General features: G+C 24.5%; 2 protein-coding genes across 2 annotated transcripts; one reads left to right on the top strand and one right to left on the bottom strand.

The window, feature by feature from the left end:
* The first annotated feature begins 609 nt into the window (after nucleotides 1-609).
* Nucleotides 610-3,704, top strand: LOC145743478 (neuronal calcium sensor 1-like). The gene is made up of 6 exons (XM_082561444.1): nucleotides 610-774; nucleotides 861-970; nucleotides 1,480-1,612; nucleotides 1,817-1,905; nucleotides 2,250-2,327; nucleotides 2,668-3,704. Exons 1-6 carry the CDS (start codon nucleotides 711-713, stop codon nucleotides 2,764-2,766), a joined length of 573 nt encoding a protein of 190 aa, XP_082417570.1. The 5' UTR covers nucleotides 610-710; the 3' UTR covers nucleotides 2,767-3,704.
* A 2,313-nt stretch (nucleotides 3,705-6,017) lies between these two features.
* LOC145742404 (sodium- and chloride-dependent creatine transporter 1-like) lies at nucleotides 6,018-21,119 on the bottom strand. Its single transcript, XM_082560184.1, has 14 exons — nucleotides 21,055-21,119; nucleotides 20,782-20,888; nucleotides 20,557-20,687; nucleotides 8,632-8,758; nucleotides 8,442-8,571; nucleotides 8,239-8,374; nucleotides 8,040-8,174; nucleotides 7,799-7,902; nucleotides 7,596-7,720; nucleotides 7,299-7,411; nucleotides 6,936-7,073; nucleotides 6,630-6,833; nucleotides 6,330-6,497; nucleotides 6,018-6,122 (listed from the first exon to the last, which is right to left on the bottom strand). The coding sequence occupies exons 1-14, from the start codon at nucleotides 21,117-21,119 to the stop codon at nucleotides 6,018-6,020; spliced, it is 1,788 nt and encodes a 595-aa protein (XP_082416310.1).
* Nucleotides 21,120-22,241: the final 1,122 nt, after the last annotated feature.

A 22,241-nucleotide genomic window follows, 5' to 3' on the forward strand; every position in this document is an offset into this window, starting at 1 on the left:
AGCATGAGATCAGTGGGGATTGAACCCACGACCTCATGTGTGGTGTAGCAAGAGTTCTTACCACTACACCACGCTGCCGGTTAGTATCTTTTACCCTTGCACCTACATTCAATTATAAATTCAATATTATGTTTATTACTTTATAATTGCAAATTTTTTTATATTATTTTCAGGTGAAAGTTTTTTTTAATTGTTTTTTTTATTATAGTAGAAATTATTTAAAATGTGTACTGAAATATCATTTGATAAAAACTAGATTGTTTGCATAACCGTAAGGTTGCGCTAAAGGGTCAAAAAATAATTTGAGTTGTGTTATTTGTTTTTAGATAATGTAGTACAAAGTGCAACGGCTCATTTCCAAGAAGTTGAATTTCGCGATTGGATTTGCTTTTAAGAATTGTTACTTTCTTGGAGAATTCAAACGTTTTAGTAAATTAAAGATAGAGTGGTTTAACTATATCAGTAAAAAAGGAAGTATTTTAATGTAATTTCAAGTAAAATACGCTAAAACGTAAAATACATTTTAGAAGTGACAGGCTGACAGACTAAACGTTTTTTCTTTTTAAATATAACAATTTTTTTTATTGTTGTTCATGGCTTAGGTAGCTAAAAATATTTAATATTTGTGTAGTTTTAATATACAGAATTTTCTAAAAAAGGTTCTTGTCAGCCTTGTAATCTCTAAATTAAAAGAAGTTAAAAAGATTAAAATGGGAAATAGAAAAAGCAGATTAAGACCAGAAGTTTTGGAAAAATTAACAAAGGAAACAAAATGTAAGTAAATTTTTTTAATTGAATTTGTGTATCATTATCATCAAGTTAATTACCACTTAAAATTTTTAATTTTGTTGTTAATTTAGTTACTGAAGCAGAACTTCATCAATGGCATAAAGGTTTTCTACATGATTGTCCAAGTGGAAAATTAACTTATGATGAGTTTCAAGGAATATATAGACAATTTTTCCCGCAGGTAGGGTCATCATTAATTTAAATGGCAAATTAAGTGGTTATTAATAATTTGTGGTTAAGATATATACCAAACAATATCCTGTCTATGATAGAAATATTTAACTGTAATACAAAGTTATCTTAATTACAATTGCATTTGATCTATAAAAGTAGGATATTTTAAATGCCACAATTTTTGCACTTTTTTGTATATCTTTATCCCAAATGTGAAAATTTAGGCTTTATGGCTTTAGCATAAAGTCCATTTGTTACCCTGACCCAGTCTTAAGTTGCCTTTGGCAGTTTTGGATTTTATTTAGCATTTTGTCAGATAGTTAACCTGCTGATTGGTTTTTGATAGCAAAGTTTATATTATTTGTGTATTGTCTTACTTAAGAACGCTATGACATGGAAGTATTGTAATTAAACTGATGAGCTTATGTTGTAGCTAAGTGTTCTAACCACTCCACCCACGCTTCTGGTTAACTTGTAAACATGACTGTGTTGTAATTAATCACTTTTTGCATTTAGGGTAATTCAGGAAAGTTTGCTAAATTTGTGTTTACAACATTTGATGAAAATAAGGATGGTTCAGTAGAGTTTGAAGAATTTATTATGGCACTTAGTGTAACATCCCGTGGAAATCTTGACGAGAAACTTCACTGTAGGTTTATAAGTTAAATTTTTCTTGAACACCAAAATGATGTAAAAGGATAGTTACAAATACATTTTTTAGCAATCCATGTCAATGAATTGTCTTTGAATTATCGCATGATATCATTCAACAGTTTTATAAATGACTTTTAAGAATCAATTGTTTAATTTTTATATTTTTGCTATTTAGTTTTTAATAACCATTGTTTTATAGGGGCTTTTCAGCTTTATGACTTAGATAACGATGGATTTATCACAAAAGAAGAAATGTTAAATATTGTTGAAGCTATATTTGCCATGGTGGTAAGAAAATTTTAACTTAAAAAATAATTAATCAACAAATTTTAAAAATTCTTTTGAATTTTTAAAGAGATTTTTTTAATGTGCATTATGACATGCAGTGTTTTACGACATATGTTGTGTTATTAATAATTTAACAAGCTAATGCGAATTGTTGTGTGGTGACTGATAAATCTGAATATAGAACAGCCAACATATAATTAGGATCCGGTTAGGCATGTACTTATTGAATTTATGTACCTGTCTTTCAACAAATCTTGGTTTTTTTAAAAACGACTTGGAGTACTTTTTCCAAAAAATATCTTTCCTTTTTTAAAAAATAAAGTTTTTTTTTGTTTGTGGAAAAGGGGGATAATGTTAATTTACCAGAGGAAGAAAATACTCCACAAAAAAGAGTTGAAAAAATCTTTAAACTTATGGACAAGGTATATATATAGAAAACTAGTATTTCTTGAAGTGGTAGTTATTGTCTAGCAAAATAATGTATCCATAGTTATTACAACATTTTTTAGTTGACTAGCTTTTATTTTAAACTAAGTTTTTGATTTGTTTTTTTATTTACTGTGCTGGCTAGAATTTGGTATCATACTAATACCATTTAAGACATACTAATATCATTTAATTTTTAAACAATACTAAAGTCCTACTAGCATCAATATAGCATTTAAACTCTGTATTAAATATTCTTTTCCAAAATATCAAAAAAACTATAATCTTTTGGGTAAATGTCAAACATGAATAAAATATCAAATTTTTTTGCCTTAGAATAAAGATGGAAAATTAACAATGGACGAATTTTTGGTTGGTGCAAAAAGTGATCCTTCTATTGTTCAGGCTCTTTCAATTTATGATGGTTTGGTTTAAATTTTTTTTTTTAGTTTCTGTTACAGTGCGGTCCAAATTTTACACTTTTCGTTAAAGTGTATTCTGTTTTAGTCAACAGTACTTTACCTGTTGGATTTTATACCAAATAATTGGTGTGTCTTAAATTTCATGAAGCTTTGATGTTGTTTTGCAATTCTATTTAACTTAATCATTTATTAGTACAGCACATTTACTCCAGTTATCTGAAATAGTTTAATATTAATAGATATGCATACAAATACTTATCCTCGAAACCTGTTTTGCTAGAGTGTGTTTGTTTTTGTAACAACTGGCGTCCCAGACCACAATATTTTTTTTCTATTTTTGTAACATTTTATTTGTCTCCTGGTTTGTTTGTTTAGTGAATTATGGAAAGGCTTGTTGGTTTAACAAAGCGTTGATTGAGCTTATTTTATTGTCGTTTAGACAAAATTCAATGCAAATTTGATTAGCACTGCTCTTATCTTACATACTGCTCACATAACATAACTTTGTTTAAAAAAAACGGTTTTAGTGTTATGTTTTTTTAATTAATAATAAGCAAGCTTAATTTTTGTTTTCTTTTAAATTCATTTTCCATTCCTATTGTGTTAATTTGCTAAATCATTCTTACTTTTTATGATTTTAAATCAATCTGGTACTAATGAATAATGTTCACTGTATGTGTCAGCATTTATTAATATATCGGGTTAGATTGCTGAAGCTTTTTTGTAATTGTGAGTTGCACTTTTTTACATTTTTAAATAAGATTGAAGTTTTATGGTGTTAAACCAAACTCTTTGGCTCTTGGCTAATAATGATTTAAAATGGTAAAATTTTGAATCTTTTTTTAAAAAAGTTTAAAAAATTGTTTGTAGTAGTAGTATTTTTTTGTAATTGTGTCATGTTTTGTTTAATTCTGTACGTTTTGTGACATATAAACAACAATTATTTCTTGACATTTTCGTCCTTTTATTGGATTTGTTGACAGTAGTGTCACAAATGCTTAGGGATTTCATTTCACATTAAATATTCATAGAAATAAGCGAAACAGTGCTTTTTAAGCTCTCACAATTTGCCAATAATCATCCATAATTAATTTTATGTAAGGCTGACTTTTCTCACAAGGGCTGCGTTTTTATTTTAAAATTTTTTTCAACTTGGGTTATGGAACTTGTGCTACTTTTGGTTGTAAAAAACTTGTTAAATTATTATCAATTTGGTGTTTTCAGACTGTAATTTTTGTTGTTGTAAAGGTTTAAAGTCGTTAAACAACGTTTTTTGTCGGTTATATCTTATGTAATATGCCTAATTTTTTTATTTCAACACCGTCAAGTGCAACTGGTAACCTTTAACGATTTAACGCAGCAACGTGATTATAGCCTACTGGGAATAAAAACATCAATAGAAACAAACTACTGTTAAGAACCATGCACCTTTTAGTATGTACAGTAAATAGGGGTCAAGTAATGATTTACTTTCATTTTTAACATAGGGCTTTCAATTTCAATCATGGATATTCGTTATAAAATGATAAACTTTTAATTCGTTACATACATTTTTAAGTGTATGTCAACGGCATTATTGCGTCATAAGATAAACACGGGAGCATGTTAACTACGTTTGCTTAGGGCAACAACCTTGGTAAATAATTGAACGCGCGACTTCCTGTTCGATAGTAAGTTAATCTACTAGGCTATAGAGTTCCTGGTTTTTTTATGATGTATATCAATATCGTATGGCGTATTTAAAAACCAAAACCATTTCAAACATTAAGAACCTACATTGTTTTAATATTTGAATTAAAATACGGAAAAATTTGGCGTTTTTCTTAAAACCACAAAAATATTTAAACTTTCAATTCTAGTGTCGTCTGTTGTTTTTTCTGGCGATTTCAACTGTTGTTCTAAATAGAAACTAACCTTAATAATTAATGTACGGCGATACAATTTTAAAATCAATGTTTTTTCGTGATTTAATTTTTTAAATTTTCCAGCATCACCTATATCACGTGGCATAGTGTTTGTTTTTAAAAGGCTTGGCGAGAATAATAATTTATCAATTATTTACGACTAAAAATTGGGTTTTTGAACGGCGTTATTAACGTGTAATGTGATAGGAGGTAGCATAATGATAATTTATTGTCTGCATATGTCATGAATATAATTACCTTGCTTTTAATTAAATATAATAAAGTAATTTGTATTTTAATCTGTTGAAATTAAATTTTTGCTTAGTCAAGTTTCAAATTTTTTAGCATGTTTGTGGTACATTATGTTGTAAATTATAAAAAAATCGTTCTGTGCAAACGCCCTTTTAATTTTATGTCGTCGATAGTACTATTAATTTTTATGTCATTCTATTTCATTACTGTTGTCAAGATATTTTGAACCTGTAGTTGTGTCATATATTTGTTTTTGTGCATCGTCCGTTTTAGCAATACAACCATCTATGTTATGGTAATCAAAGATTGTTATGGCAATAATATAACGTAGTGATAAGCGCCTAACTTTGAATGCTAAAAAATTAAGGCAATAATTATTTTACCAAATACTGACTTATTGACATTAATTTATTTTTTTAATTCAAAAATTAGAAATTTTTCGGTTGCTGTTAAGCATTTACGTTTTACTGTTTTTCCGTGATTTTAGTTCCCGAATATATAAAGTCACGTGATTTTTGACATATACTTTTTTCACTTGTGCGTGCAGCCTTTAACAGTAACTTTTATTTTTTCTTGTGCTGTAGTGCGAATTGTTTTAATAAATTAACTATTTGCTGATTAGTTTTAAGATAAAAAATTGGTTAACATAATAATAATTTTGACGTGCAGTCGCTTTTTGTGCTATTATTGTAAACCGTAATTGTTAGTAATAGTATTGCTTTAATTATAATTATGTCTAATTTTTCCAATAAAAATGTATTTTTTTCAGTTGTTGGCTGAATATATTTTTTCATAGAACCAAAATCCTGAAATTTGTTTTTCGTGTAAGCAGTTTTCCTTGTATTACGCATAACAATTACAGGTACATTTTAGAGGTTAAATATTACATAGAGGTAAAATTTATATAAATGAAAAAATTTATATAAAATTTATATAAGTGTGTAGGCATAGTAACCCTTCATAAAAAGTAGGCGTTTGTGTTGCATTGTCAGCTTGCTGGTCTAATAGGAAAAAATGATGTAGTAAAATTAAATTGTTTGTAATGTAAAATGCATTGCTGAAACCAAGGCAACTTGTTTCCAGTTTTTGTAGAAAGTGTAAATGAATGTTAGACTGCGGTATTCCCATTCAAGATGTTTTTTTCTATCGCTTTATAGTCTTTGTTTTGTACTGCATGCGGCCAGTCTTTAACTTTAAAGATTTTGGTCAAACGCTAAAAATAAAATTGGCAAACAAATTAACCTAACAAGCACCTTTTCCTTGTTTGTTTATTTTAACAAAAACAAGATTTGGGGTTTGAGTTAAATTGTCCAGAGTTTAAGTGTTTTTTCAGGTTAAAATAATGTGATACTATTAGGCTTTACATTCAAGGTGTTTTTAACAATTTGCATAAAATTTAAATTTGGTATCAAGTATTTACCTCCCTAAAACTTCCCTTGCTTGTTATCATGGCATGGAAGAAAAATCCTGGAACACACACCATTGATGTAAGTGATAATAACCAACCAACACCGTTCGCCCAAGTAGGGTAAACGTAATTGTTTAGTGTTATTGGCGAGTATGTAACGCAGTAAAACACGAATATAAACTACCAACAAAATAATAGAGAATTGAGCTTATGAGCTACGTTACTTTTGGAAGTTTGTGTTTCTATGACAAAGTTTTTATTCTTCTTTTTATACAAATCGTTTTCTCCTTTTAAATTGCGCCCTACACTTACCAAGCAAATAACTGGGGAGAAGTAGCGGTAGCACAACTTAAAGTACGGGGTGGGATAATACCCAATCATCATCTTAACTTCATCATAAAATCGATCTACCCCATAGAAGTAACCAACCGCGATTGATTGAAAAAATGTCATCCACAGTAGCGCTATACCACTTGCTCCATACAAGTTAAATAGCTCGAACACGTATATTCCGCCCTAAAGAAATACACCTTAAATTAGACATTAAAGTATTATTTTAATATGTAGCCTGTATTTTTAAGTAGAGTTTCTTTTCTGATGACGTTAGTTTGTTCTTACGTCAGTTAGTAGCGGGATGCCCAGTATAATAAATATGCAGCTCACAACAGCTGTAACCTTTTCCCTTCCGTATTTTGTTTTGATCAAGTGTGGCCACAAATCAATGACTGTCGTTACTGAAGCTTCAACGCCAGAAAACTAAAAAGAAAAAAGTTTCAATTATTCAGTTACGTGGTCTGTTCAGTTATGTGGTCTTTTTTTATGAAAAACAAAACCTATCAATACAAGGTAAAATAATAACGTCACGACATTTAAATAGAACACCGAATTAATTTTATTTGTATTAAAAAAGAACAAGGAAACTTTAAAATGCAGAAAGTGTGAACCTAGACTTTGTAGTATAATATTTATTTAGTTTTATACCTGCGTGTCCACACCGACCATGAATAGCGTGATAAAGAATAAAATCAACCATAATCTTGGAATAGGCAAAAGCGAGAGTCCTACTGGATATACGATAAACACCAATCCAGGTCCTGAAATCATATTAAATATTAACATTACCTTAGAAACATTTTAATTAGATTTTATAGGCCTATGATAGCTGTCCAAGCACCTATGATAGCTGTCCAAGTTACATATAAATTTAAATTTGTTTTTTAATTAGATTTATTAAAATGGTTTACAGTTTATCACCTTATTTTAGAATAGTTTATTCACCTTCGCTGGCGACTTCGCTAATGTCTTTTGATTGAACGACAGACATATGTCCAAGGATACAAAAAATTACAAAAGATGCAAATATTGACGTTAAGCTACAGGTACTTGCCAGAAAAATGGATTGCCTAAGAAAAACGTAAAGAAAATACTTTACAGGGCTTTGAGCATTTGTGTACATTTCCTTCCATTTAATAAGGTCTTACCTGTAACAGTTATTGTGAAAACTGTTATAACTGGAAAACGAAATGAGTACTGTAAAACATATTCCGTAGGAATAAAAGATTTGACTCCCAGCGTCGACCCATACCTGAATTAAACCGATATATGTACAGCTTATAAAATTTAACTTTTAGTGTAAAAATCGTTCTTTGCCAACACCACAATTAGTAAGGGAACAACATTCATTTTCCGATTTAAATAAAGTTCATAAAATTTGCAACTTACTTTTGAATCTGCTAGTTTTGTAAAGTTAGGCATTAAAAAATATTTAATTCCATCTCCAGCGCCCTCCAGTGTTACACCTCTCACGAACAGAATAAACAACATAATGTAAGGAATTGTAGCTGTCACGTAAACAACCTTTGTAGTATAATTTAAAACAAAGTAACTACTGAGTGTTTTCTTTTTAAGTTAAAAATCTAACCTTTCCACTTGATCTTGTTCCCTTGAAAATACAACCATACACAACAACCCACGAAACCAACGAACAGACGACAATCGGCCAATTTGTTATATTTCCTATGTCATCTATTCCCGAGGATTGTCGCAGAATATAATTCCTTAAAAATAAAAAAGTTTAATTAAATTAAAGAAATATCTGATAATGAATACAAACACAGCCTATACCTCCAAAATTCCGTTGTAGCAGTAGTGGTATTTTGGTTAAATGACATATTTGAAGAAACATTTCCTAATAAATCCATTGATTTGTAAGCCTCAAAAGGTGATACACAATTAGCGGAATTCCACCAATTACCTAAACAGGTATATCTTATATAGAAAAAACATTTTTTTATACATTTAGTTTAGTACTAACCACATGTAGTCCAAGGAAAATCTCCAGGCATGCAACTATGCACTAAATACAAAATAGACCATGCCAGTATCAGCCCATAATATATATTAGCCATTATTATCAATACACTGCAACCATATCCTATTCCCTGAAAAATTTAAATAACTAGATTTATTTGATAAATAAAATATGGTTCGAAATTGTTTGATTCTTTTTTATAAATATAATTTATTTAGTAGGTTTATTAATTAATTTATAAATTTAAATATAAACTTTTTTATATTTAAACCTAATTTTAAAAAGCGAACACGCACTCATTGATATTGTAATATAAAAGTAAACTAAATTTAAAAGCAAAATACCGATCTTAATTTTTAGTAATCAAACAAGTATTAAAATATAATAATAACAAAACAATTGAAACAAAAATTTTACACATTTTTTACTTATATTTTAACATTTTACTTAAATTTTCAACCAATATTTTTTACTTTAATGGACAGCGAAAAGGACGATTTTTGACGGCGACCAGAACGCTATTAAATTATTGAAGCGTTAAACTCACACTGATTCATTATTTTATAAAAAAACAAAAATAATGATTAAACAATATTTAGCTAGAGTTAAATCTTCATTTTAAATAGCAACATACAAAATAATAATACCAACAACATATTAAAATTTCAGCAAATTTAATCTTTAAATTTTAATAATAAAATATATTAATTAGTAATTAGTGATAATTAAATGTCGTTAATAGGAGGTTTGCGATTCGTTGGGATAATAACAAACATACTAAAAATTTAGAACTTTTAGTTTTAAAGAACAAAAGTTATCGTCTTTCAAAATTCGTCAAATAAGAATAAAAACAATAGTAACTAGATTTATTTGATAAATAAAATATGGTTCGAAATCGTTTGATTCTTTTTATAAATATAATTTATTTAGTAGGTTTATTAAATAAATTATAAATTTAAATACTAGAACAATAGAAATAAAACTAGTCCAGACCCGCGACCTTAAAATTAAGTTAGACCCTAGAACAATAGAAACTAGATTTATTTGATAAATAAAATATGGTTCGAAATTGTTTGATTTTTTTTATAAATATAATTTATTTAGTAGGTTTATTAATTAAATTATAAATTTAAATATGAACTTTTTTATATTTAAACCTAATTTTAACAAACGAACACGCACTCATTGATATTGTAATATAAAAGTAAACTAAATTTAAAAGCAAAGTACCGATCTTAATTTTTTAGTAATCAAACAAGTATTAAAATATAATAATAACAAAACAATTAAAACGAAAATTTTACGCATTGTTTACTTATATTTTAACATTTTACTTAAATTTTCAACCAATATTTTTTACTTTAATGGACAGCGAAAAGGACGATTTTTGACGGCGACCAGAACGCTATTAAGTTATTCAAGCGTTAAACTCAGACTGATTCGTTATTTTATAAAAAAACTAAAATAATGATTAAACGATATTTAGCTAGAGTTAAATCTTCATTTTAAATAGCAACATACAAAATAATAATACCAACAACATATTAAAATTTCAGCAAATTTAATCTTTAAATTTTAATAATAAAATATATTAATTAGTAATTAGTGACATTTAAATGTCGTTAATACGAGGTTTGCGATTCGTTGGGATAATAACAAACATACTAAAAATTTAGAACTTTTAGTTTTAAAGAACAAAAGTTATCGTCTTTCAAAATTTGTCAAATAAGAATAAAAACAATAATAACTAGAACAATGGAAATAAAACTAGTCCAGACCCGCGACCTTAAAATTAAGTTAGACCCTAGAACAATAGAAATAAAACTAGTCCAGTCCCGCGACCCTAAAAATAAGAAAAGATAAAACTTATTAAACAAAGAAAAAATAGAGCATAACCAACGCGATAAAAATTCATTAAACCAACACAAAATTCCAATTTATGTATTAAACTTTATAATATAATTATCGAATAAATGTTCTTTACACAATATTATAGAGATTTTATAAAATTTATCATTTGTATCATGATTTTAAATCAATAAAAATGTAACAACCAAATATTGATTTGATTTTTAATAAAAAACAAGCAATTAATATTTATTATAAACAACCAAAAATTAATTTTTATACCGTTTTTGAGTAGAAACTTTTACACACATTTAACTTAGATTTTTATATTTTACTTATACTTTCAACCAATACTTTTTACTTCAACTCAGACAGCGAAAAAGACGATATTTGACGGCGACCAGAACGCTATTAAATCATTCAAGCGTTAAACTCACTCTGATCCATTATTTTATAAATAAACCCAAAATAATTAAACGATAATTAGCTAAAGTTAAATATTTATTTTAAACAGCAACATACAAAATAATAATAATAATAGCAACAACATATTAAAATTTCAGAAAATTTAACATTTAAATTTTAATAATAAAATATATTAATTAGTAATTAGTGATAATTAAATGTCGTAAATAGGAGGTTTGCGATTCGTTGGGATAATAACAAACATACTAAAAATTTAGAACTTTTAGATTTAAAGAACAAAAGTTATCGTCTTTCAAAATTCTGACTAGAAAGAATAAAAACAATAATAATAATAATAATAAATACACTGACAATAACAATATGTTTCGAAATCTAAGATTTCGAACCATAATAAAACTAGTCCAGTCCCGCGACCCTAAAAATAAGAAAAGATAAAACTTATTAAACAAAGAAAAAATAAAGCATAACCAACGCGATAAAAATTCATTAAACCAACACAAAATTCCAATTTATGTATTAAACTTTATAATATAATTATCGAATAAATGTTCTTTGCACAATATTATGGAGATTTTATAAAATTTACCATTTGTATCATGATTTTAAATCAATAAAAATGTAACAACCAAATATTGATTTGATTTTTAATAAAAAACAAGCAATTAATATTTATTATAAACAACCAAAAATTAATTTTTATACCGTTTTTGAGTAGAAACTTTTACACACATTTAACTTAGATTTTCATATTTTACTTATACTTTCAACCAATACTTTTTACTTCAACTCAGACAGCGAAAAAGACGATATTTGACGGCGACCAGAACGCTATTAAATCATTCAAGCGTTAAACTCACTCTGATCCATTATTTTATAAATAAACCCAAATTAATTAAACGATAATTAGCTAAAGTTAAATATTTATTTTAAACAGCAACATACAAAATAATAATAATAATAGCAACAACATATTAAAATTTCAGAAAACTTAACATTTAAATTTTAATAATAAAATATATTAATTAGTAATTAGTGATAATTAAATGTCGTAAATAGGAGGTTTGCGATTCGTTGGGATAATAACAAACATACTAAAAATTTAGAACTTTTAGATTTAAAGAACAAAAGTTATCGTCTTTCAAAATTCTGACTAGAAAGAATAAAAACAATAATAATAATAATAATAAATACACTGACAATAACAATATGTTTCGAAATCTAAGATTTCGAACCATAATAATAATAATAATAAATATAATGACAATAACAATATGTTTCGAAATCTAAGATTTCGAACCATAATAAATACACTGACAATAACAATATGTTTCGAAATCTAAGATTTCGAACCATAATAATAAATATAATGACAATAACAATATGTTTCGAAATCTAAGATTTCGAACCATAATAAATATAATGACAATAACAATATGTTTCAAAATCTAAGATTTCGAACCATAATGACAATAACAATATGTTTCGAAATCTAAGATTTCGAACCATAATAATAATAAATATAACTAGATTTATTCGATAAATAAAATATGGTTCGAAATCGTCTGATTTTTTTTATAAATATAATTTATTTAGTAGGTTTATTAAATAAATTATAAATTTAAATATTAACTTTTTTTTAATTTAAACCTAATTTTAACAAACGAACACGCATTCATTGATATTGTAATATAAAAGTAAACTAAATTTAAAAGCAAAATACCGATCTTAATTTTTGGTAATCAAACGAGTATTAAAATATAATAATAACAAAACAATTAAAAAAAAATTTACACATTTTTTACTTATACTTTAACATTTTACTTAAATTTTCAACCAATATATTTTACTTTAATGGACAGCGAAAAGGACGATTTTTGACGGCGACCAGAACGCTATTAAATTATTCAAGCGTTAAACTCACACTGATTCGTTATTTTATAAAAAAAAAATAATTACACCTTAACTAAGAATTTTACATATCTTTGATTTTTAATAAACAAACAAGCATTTATATATATTATACAAATAAAATTAATTTTTTAACCCAGTTTTATGTTGTTAATATCAAGATATACATTTTATTAAATTTTAAATTCCCAAAATTGATTTTTGATTTTTAATAAATAAACAAGCATTTAAATAAAATAAACAAACAAAAATTATTTTTTAAACATGTATTTTAATTACTAATATCATAAAATACATTATATTAAATTTTAAATGCTTAATATCAAACTTTAATTTTCAATAAACAAACAAGAATTTAAATATAATAAACAAACAAAAATTAAATTTTTAATCCATTTTCGAGTTATTAATATTATGATATATAACTGACCAAAATTTGAAAACTTAATAACGATCTCTAAATTTTAATAAACAAACACCTATTAATTACTAATTAATAATATTTAAATTATCAAAATAGGAGGATTGAAACACAATATGATAATAAACAACATACTAAAATTTTAATCAAAGTTATTCAACATACTAAAATTTTAATCAAAGTTATACACAAAATCAAAAGTTATTCGATTTCAAAATTCGGATTAGTAAGAATAAAAATAAAAATAATAATAAATATACGGACAATAACAATATGTTTCGAAATCTAAGATTTCGAACCATAATAAAATATGGTTCAAAATTATTTGATTATTTTTAACATAAAATTTTATAAATAAAAAATATGTGCATAAACATTAACTAAGAATATTACATACTTTTGATTTTTAATTAACAAACTAGCATTTAATATAACAAACAAACAAGAATTATTTTTTAATTATCTTCAAATTTTAAATATAATAAGATATAACCGACCAAAATTTAAAAACCTAATTATCAATCTTTAAATTTGAATAAACAAACACCCATTAATTAGTAATTAGTGATGAAAATTTTAATTTTAATTTATTTTTGAGTTAGTAATATCATGATATACAATTGACCAAGATTTAAAAAATTAATAACAACCCTTAAATTTTAATAAACAAACACCTATTAATTAGTAATTAGTGATAAAAATTAAAATTTTAATTCGTTTTTGAGTTACTAATATCATGATATACAATTGACCAAGATTTAAAAAGTTAATAACAACCTTTAAATTATAATAAATAAACACCTATTAATTAGTAATTAGTGATAAAAATAAAAATTTTAATTCATTTTTGAGTTACCAATATCATGATATACAATTGACCAAGATTTAAAAAATTAATAACAACCTTTAAATTTTAATAAATCAACACTTATTAATTAGTAATTAGTTATAATTAAATGTTGTAAATGGGAGAATGAAAACATAATCTGATAATAAACAACATACTAAAATTTCAGATTTTTAAATTCTAAGGAACTAATGATATCTTCTTTCAAAATTGGGACTAGAAAGAATAAAAATAATAACTAGATTTATTTGATAAATAAAATATGGTTCGAAATTGTTTGATTCTTTTTTATAAATATAATTTATTTAGTAGGTTTATTAATTAAATTATAAATTTAAATATGAACTTTTTTATATTTAAACCTAATTTTAACAAGCGAACACGCACTCATTGATATTGTAATATAAAAGTAAACTAAATTTAAAAGCAAAATACCGATCTTAATTTTTTAGTAAACAAACAAGTATTAAAATATAATAATAACAAAACAATTAAAACAAAAATTTTACACATTTTTTACTTATATTTTAACATTTTACTTAAATTTTCAACCAATATTTTTTACTTTAATGGACAGCGAAAAGGACGATTTTTGACGGCGACCAGAACGCTATTAAATTATTCAAGCGTTAAACTCACACTGATTCAATATTTTATAAAAAAACAAAAATAATGATTAAACGATATTTAGCTAGAGTTAAATCTTCATTTTAAATAGCAACATACAAAATAATAATACCAACAACATATTAAAATTTCAGAAAATTTAATCTTTAAATTTTAATAATAAAATATATTAATTAGTAATTAGTGATAATTAAATGTCGTGAATAGGAGGTTTGCGATTCGTTGGGATAATAACAAACATACTAAAAATTTAGAACTTTTAGTTTTAAAGAACAAAAGTTATCGTCTTTCAAAATTCGTCAAATAAGAATAAAAACAATAATAATAATAAATACTAGATTTATTTGATAAATAAAATATGGTTCGAAATTATTTGATTCTTTTTTATAAATATAATTTATTTAGTAGGTTTATTAATTAAATTATAAATTTAAATATAAACTTTTGTATATTTAAACCTAATTTTAACAAGCGAACACGCACTTATTGATATTGTAATATAAAAGTAAACTAAATTTAAAAGCAAAATACCGATCTTAATTTTTTAGTAATCAAACAAGTATTAAAATATAATAATAACAAAACAATTAAAACAAAAATTTTACACATTTTTTACTTATATTTTAACATTTTACTTAAATTTTCAACCAATATTTTTTACTTTAATGGACAGCGAAAAGGACGATTTTTGACGGCGACCAGAACGCTATTAAATTATTCAAGCGTTAAACTCACACTGATTCATTATTTTATAAAAAACAAAAATAATGATTAAACGATATTTAGCTAGAGTTAAATCTTCATTTTAAATAGCAACATACAAAATAATAATACCAACAACATATTAAAATTTCAGCAAATTTAATCTTTAAATTTTAATAATAAAATATATTAATTAGTAATTAGTGATAATTAAATGTCGTTAATAGGAGGTTTGCGATTCGTTGGGATAATAACAAACATACTAAAAATTCAGAACTTTTAGTTTTAAAGAACAAAAGTTATCGTCTTTCAAAATTCGTCAAATAAGAATAAAAACAACTAGAACAATAGAAATAAAACTAGTCCAGTCCCGCGACCCTAAAAATAAGAAAAGATAAAACTTATTAAACAAAGAAAAAATAAAGCATAACCAACGCGATAAAAATTCATTAAACCAACACAAAATTCCAATTTATGTATTAAACTTTATAATATAATTATCGAATAAATGTTCTTTGCACAATATTATGGAGATTTTATAAAATTTACCATTTGTATCATGATTTTAAATCAATAAAAATGTAACAACCAAATATTGATTTGATTTTTAATAAAAAACAAGCAATTAATATTTATTATAAACAACCAAAAATTAATTTTTATACCGTTTTTGAGTAGAAACTTTTACACACATTTAACTTAGATTTTCATATTTTACTTATACTTTCAACCAATACTTTTTACTTCAACTCAGACAGCGAAAAAGACGATATTTGACGGCGACCAGAACGCTATTAAATCATTCAAGCGTTAAACTCACTCTGATCCATTATTTTATAAATAAACCCAAATTAATTAAACGATAATTAGCTAAAGTTAAATATTTATTTTAAACAGCAACATACAAAATAATAATAATAATAGCAACAACATATTAAAATTTCAGAAAACTTAACATTTAAATTTTAATAATAAAATATATTAATTAGTAATTAGTGATAATTAAATGTCGTAAATAGGAGGTTTGCGATTCGTTGGGATAATAACAAACATACTAAAAATTTAGAACTTTTAGATTTAAAGAACAAAAGTTATCGTCTTTCAAAATTCTGACTAGAAAGAATAAAAACAATAATAATAATAATAATAAATACACTGACAATAACAATATGTTTCGAAATCTAAGATTTCGAACCATAATAATAAATACTAGATTTATTTGATAAATAAAATATGGTTCGAAATCGTTTGATTCTTTTTTATAAATATAATTTATTTAGTAGGTTTATTAATTAAATTATAAAATTTTATATTTGATATTGTAAAAGAAAAGTAAACTAAATTTAAAAGCAAAATACCGATCTTAATTTTTGGTAATCAAACGAGTATTAATATATAATAATAAAAAAACAATTAAAAAAAAAAATTTACACATTTTTGACTTATACTTTAACATTTTACTTAAATTTTTAACCAATTTTTTTTACTTTAATGGACAGCAAAAAAGACGATTTTTGACGGCGACCAGAACGGTATTAAATTATTCAAGCGTTAAACTCACACTGATTCATTATTTTATAAAAAAACTTAAATATTGATTAAACGATATTTAGCTAGAGTTAAAACTTCATTTTAAATAGCAACATACAAAATAATAATACCTACAACATATTAAAATTTCAGAAAATTTAATCTTTAAATTTTAATAATAAAATATATTAATTAGTAATTAGTAACATTTAAATGTCGTAAATAGGAGGTTTGCGATTCGTTGGGATAATAACAAACATACTAAAAATTTAGAACCTTTACTTTTAAAGAACAAAAGTTATCGTCTTTCAAAATTCCTCAAATAAGAATAAAAACAACTAGATTTATTTGATAAATAAAATATGGTTCGAAATTGTTTGATTCTTTTTTATAAATATAATTTAAATATGAACTTTTTTATATTTAAACCTAATTTTAACAAACGAACACGCATTCAATGATATTGTAATAGAAAAATAACTAAATTTAAAAGCAAAATACCTATCGTAATTTTTTAGTAATCAAACTAGTATTAAAATATAATAATAACAAAATAATTAAAAAAAAATTTTTACACATTTTTGACTTATACTTTAACATTTTACTTAAATTTTCAACCAATATTTTTTACTTTAATAGACAGCGAAAAGGACGATTTTTGACGGCGACCAGAACGCTATTAAATTATTCAAGCGTTAAATTCACACTGATTCGTTATTTTATAAAAAAAACTAAAATAATGATTAAACGATATTTAGCTAGAGTTAAATCTTCACTTTAAATAGCAACATACAAAATAATAATGCCAACAACATATTAAAATTTCAGCAAATTTAATCTTTAAATTTTAATAATAAAATATATTAATTAGTAATTAGTGACATTTAAATGTCGTAAATAGGAGGTTTGCGATTCGTTGGGATAATAATAAACATACTAAAAATTTAGAACTTTTACTTTTAAAGAACAAAAGTTATCGTCTTTCAAAATTTGTCAAATAAGAATAAAAACAACTAGATTTATTTGAAAAATAAAATATGGTTCGAAATTATTTAATTATTTTTAGCAAAAATTTTTAGAAATAAAAAAAAATATGCATACACCTTAACTAAGAATATTATATATCTTTGATTTTTAATAAACAAACAAGCATTTAAATATATTGTACAAATAAAATTAATTTTTCAACCCAGTTTTATGTTGTTAATATCAGGATATACATTATACTAAATTTTAAATACCTAAAATTGATTTTTGATTTTTAATAAATAAACAAGCATTTAAATAAAATAAACAACCAAAAATTATTTTTTAAACAAGTATTTTATTACAAATATTATAAAATACATTATATTAAATTTTAAATGCCTAATATCAAACTTTTATTTTTAATAAACAAACAAGAATTTTAATATAATAAACAAACAAAAATTAAATTTTTAATCCATTTTCGAGTTATTAATATTATGATATATAACTGACCAAAATTTGAAAACTTAATAACGATCTCTAAATTTTAATAAACAAACACCTATTAATTACTAATTAATAATATTTAATTTATTAAAATAGGAGGATTGAAACACGATATGATAATAAACAACATACTAAAATTTTAAAAATTTATATACACAAAAACAAAAGTTATTCGATTTCAAAATTCGGATTAGTAAGAATAAAAATAATAATAAAATATAATAATAACAAAACAATTAAAACAAAAATTTTACACATTTTTTACTTATATTTTAACATTTTACTTAAATTTTCAACTAATATTTTTTACTTTAATGGACAGCGAAAAGAACGATTTTTGACGGCGACCAGAACGCTATTAAATTATTCAAGCGTTAAACTCACACTGATTCGTTATTTTATAAAAAAACTAAAATAATGATTAAACGATATTTAGCTAGAGTTAAATCTTCATTTTAAATAGCAACATACAAAATAATAATACCAGCAACATATTAAAATTTCAGAAAATTTAATCTTTTAATTTTAATAATAAAATATATTAATTAGTAATTAGTGATAATTAAAAGTTGTAAATAGGAGGTTTGCGATTCGTTGGGATAATAACAAACATACTAAAAATTTAGAACTTTTAGTTTTAAAGAACAAAAGTTATTCGATTTCAAAATTCGGATTAGTAAGAACAAAAATAAAAACTAGATTTATTTGAAAAATAAAATATGGTTCGAAATTATTTAATTATTTTTAGCAAAAATTTTTAGAAATAAAAAAAAATATGCATACACCTTAACTAAGAATATTATATATCTTTGATTTTTAATAAACAAACAAGCATTTAAATATATTGTACAAATAAAATTAATTTTTCAACCCAGTTTTATGTTGTTAATATCAGGATATACATTATACTAAATTTTAAATTCCTAAAATTGATTTTTGATTTTTAATAAATAAACAAGCATTTAAATAAAATAAACAACCAAAAATTATTTTTTAAACAAGTATTTTATTACAAATATTATAAAATACATTATATTAAATTTTAAATGCCTAATATCAAACTTTTATTTTTAATAAACAAACAAGAATTTTAATATAATAAACAAACAAAAATTAAATTTTTAATCCATTTTCGAGTTATTAATATTATGATATATAACTGACCAAAATTTGAAAGCTTAATAACGATCTCTAAATTTTAATAAACAAACACCTATTAATTACTAATTAATAATATTTAATTTATTAAAATAGGAGGATTGAAACACGATATGATAATAAACAACATACTAAAATTTTAAAAATTTATATACACAAAAACAAAAGTTATTCGATTTCAAAATTCGGATTAGTAAGAATAAAAATAATAATAAAATATAATAATAACAAAACAATTAAAACAAAAATTTTACACATTTTTTACTTATATTTTAACATTTTACTTAAATTTTCAACTAATATTTTTTACTTTAATAGACAGCGAAAAGAACGATTTTTGACGGCGACCAGAACGCTATTAAATTATTCAAGCGTTAAACTCACACTGATTCGTTATTTTATAAAAAAACTAAAATAATGATTAAACGATATTTAGCTAGAGTTAAATCTTCATTTTAAATAGCAACATACAAAATAATAATACCAGCAACATATTAAAATTTCAGAAAATTTAATCTTTTAATTTTAATAATAAAATATATTAATTAGTAATTAGTGATAATTAAAAGTTGTAAATAGGAGGTTTGCGATTCGTTGGGATAATAACAAACATACTAAAAATTTAGAACTTTTAGTTTTAAAGAACAAAAGTTATTCGATTTCAAAATTCGGATTAGTAAGAATAAAAATAAAAATAATAATAAATATACGGACAATAACAATATGTTTCGAAATCTAAGATTTCGAACCATAATAAATATAATGACAATAACAATATGTTTCGAAATCTAAGATTTCGAACCATAATAATAAATATAATGACAATAACAATATGTTTCGAAATCTAAGATTTCGAACCATAATAATGTATACCATATTGTTCACAAATAACGATATGGATATATGAGTTTAAAAAATTAACTAGAATGAACAGGTTTGGACTACTAGATTCATATTCATTTATGTTTATAAACCTTACACATACTTTCATTGCAGGAATAATGGACCAAATATTAATAGCACTTTTTTGTGTATACTGTCCCAGAGAAATCTCCAAAAAATATAACGGAACGCCAGCAAAAATAGCAACTAATATGTACGGAATTAAAAATGCACCTAAACAAAAATCATATTAGTACGATTTTTTTAAAGGTCAGGTAGGTCGAGTATTAGTTTTATCAAATTTCAAACGAATTTTAAACTTGGTTACCGCCGCCGTTGCTATAACAAAGGTAGGGAAATCTCCAAACTGTTCCTAAACCAACCGAATAACCGACCATCGCTAATACAAACTCGCGAGAATTTGACCATGACTCACTTAAACATTAAAATCTTTAAATAAAACCTTTGATTAAGCTGTTAAAATCAATTGGGTACGTATGCAACAATATCATGTTAAAACTAATTGCATAATTTCCCTTAGTTGTTAATTTTTTAAAAAATGACTTTAAAAAAATGACTCGGTTCGAATAAATTTATTTACCGTTTCACAACAGTTTTGTTTATTTCTGCCTCTTCTGGCACAGATGTGTTTATATCTTCTGTCATGTTTTCGCTCGCCCCAGAAAGTAGATATCTCACAGTTGGTTAATTGCTTTAACAACACTGCAACGCTTTTTAAAAAATTTGCATCTAACGCGAATTTTTTATTTTATTTCCATTTCCGATATATAACTGTCCTGTTAGATTAATGTTTAATTATTCTATTAAACCTATAACGCAGGCTTCTGTGTTTTCCGTAGTGTGACATTGTGCGGTGTTATTAACATGATAAAGATTAATAGCACGTTTTACGTTATATTACTAAGAATTAATGATAAAGTAAATGCTTTGTTAGGGTAATAAACGCTACTTCGATAAAAAATTTTCCGTTTTGATCTTGTAATATAACTCTTTGAAAGTAAAAAAATTAATTATTTATTTTATAAAATTTATCTTTTACATTTATTGTGGTAAAAAAGTAATCGGGCAATAATTTGCCAACAATGTGTTGTGGTCTGATGGTCGTAACACTTGGCTTACTACATGAGGTCCTGGGTTCTATCCCCAATACTCTTACGCTGTAGCGCCCTTGAGTAAGGCACTTTAAACAGTATAATCTTCTGCTAATCTATTGCCTAATTAGTGGCTTAATTATCAGGCTATTACAATTCTTTTATATCTTAAACTGAAAAAGGCAACTCAAGGCTTAGTCCAGGTAACTGATGTTATGCTATGTTTAGATCGTGAAGTCAACCTTTTCACAATAAGGATAAGTAAATTGTTAGGTGATGGAATTTTTTTGTTGTAGTAACTAATAAGCCTAAACATAAGTGTTATTGTTAAATATGTAGCTTTTACAACAGACAGAAATAAATCCAAACTTAAAGGTGTCGCAAGATTACTAGTAAAATTGTTTGTAGATGACTGCAGTGGCATGTTTGGCAGTTGTTGAATTTGATTCAGTCAATAAATTAAAACTGTAGGATTGGCTTTGTTTGATTAAGTTGAAACATTTACACTTTTACTAATCGTACTTAAACCACAATGGGCTTTTATACTTTAGTACCACAAGTCACTTTTTTATATATTTATTGCCAATGTTGACTACTTGACCCAAACATAAAAGAGTAAAATTAGTTACCTCGACCCAGTCTCAAGTTACCTTTGGCAGTTTGGGATATAATAAAT

Source organism: Corella eumyota, chromosome 2, assembly GCF_963082875.1.
Source record: "Corella eumyota chromosome 2, kaCorEumy4.1, whole genome shotgun sequence".
NCBI lineage: Eukaryota > Metazoa > Chordata > Ascidiacea > Phlebobranchia > Corellidae > Corella > Corella eumyota.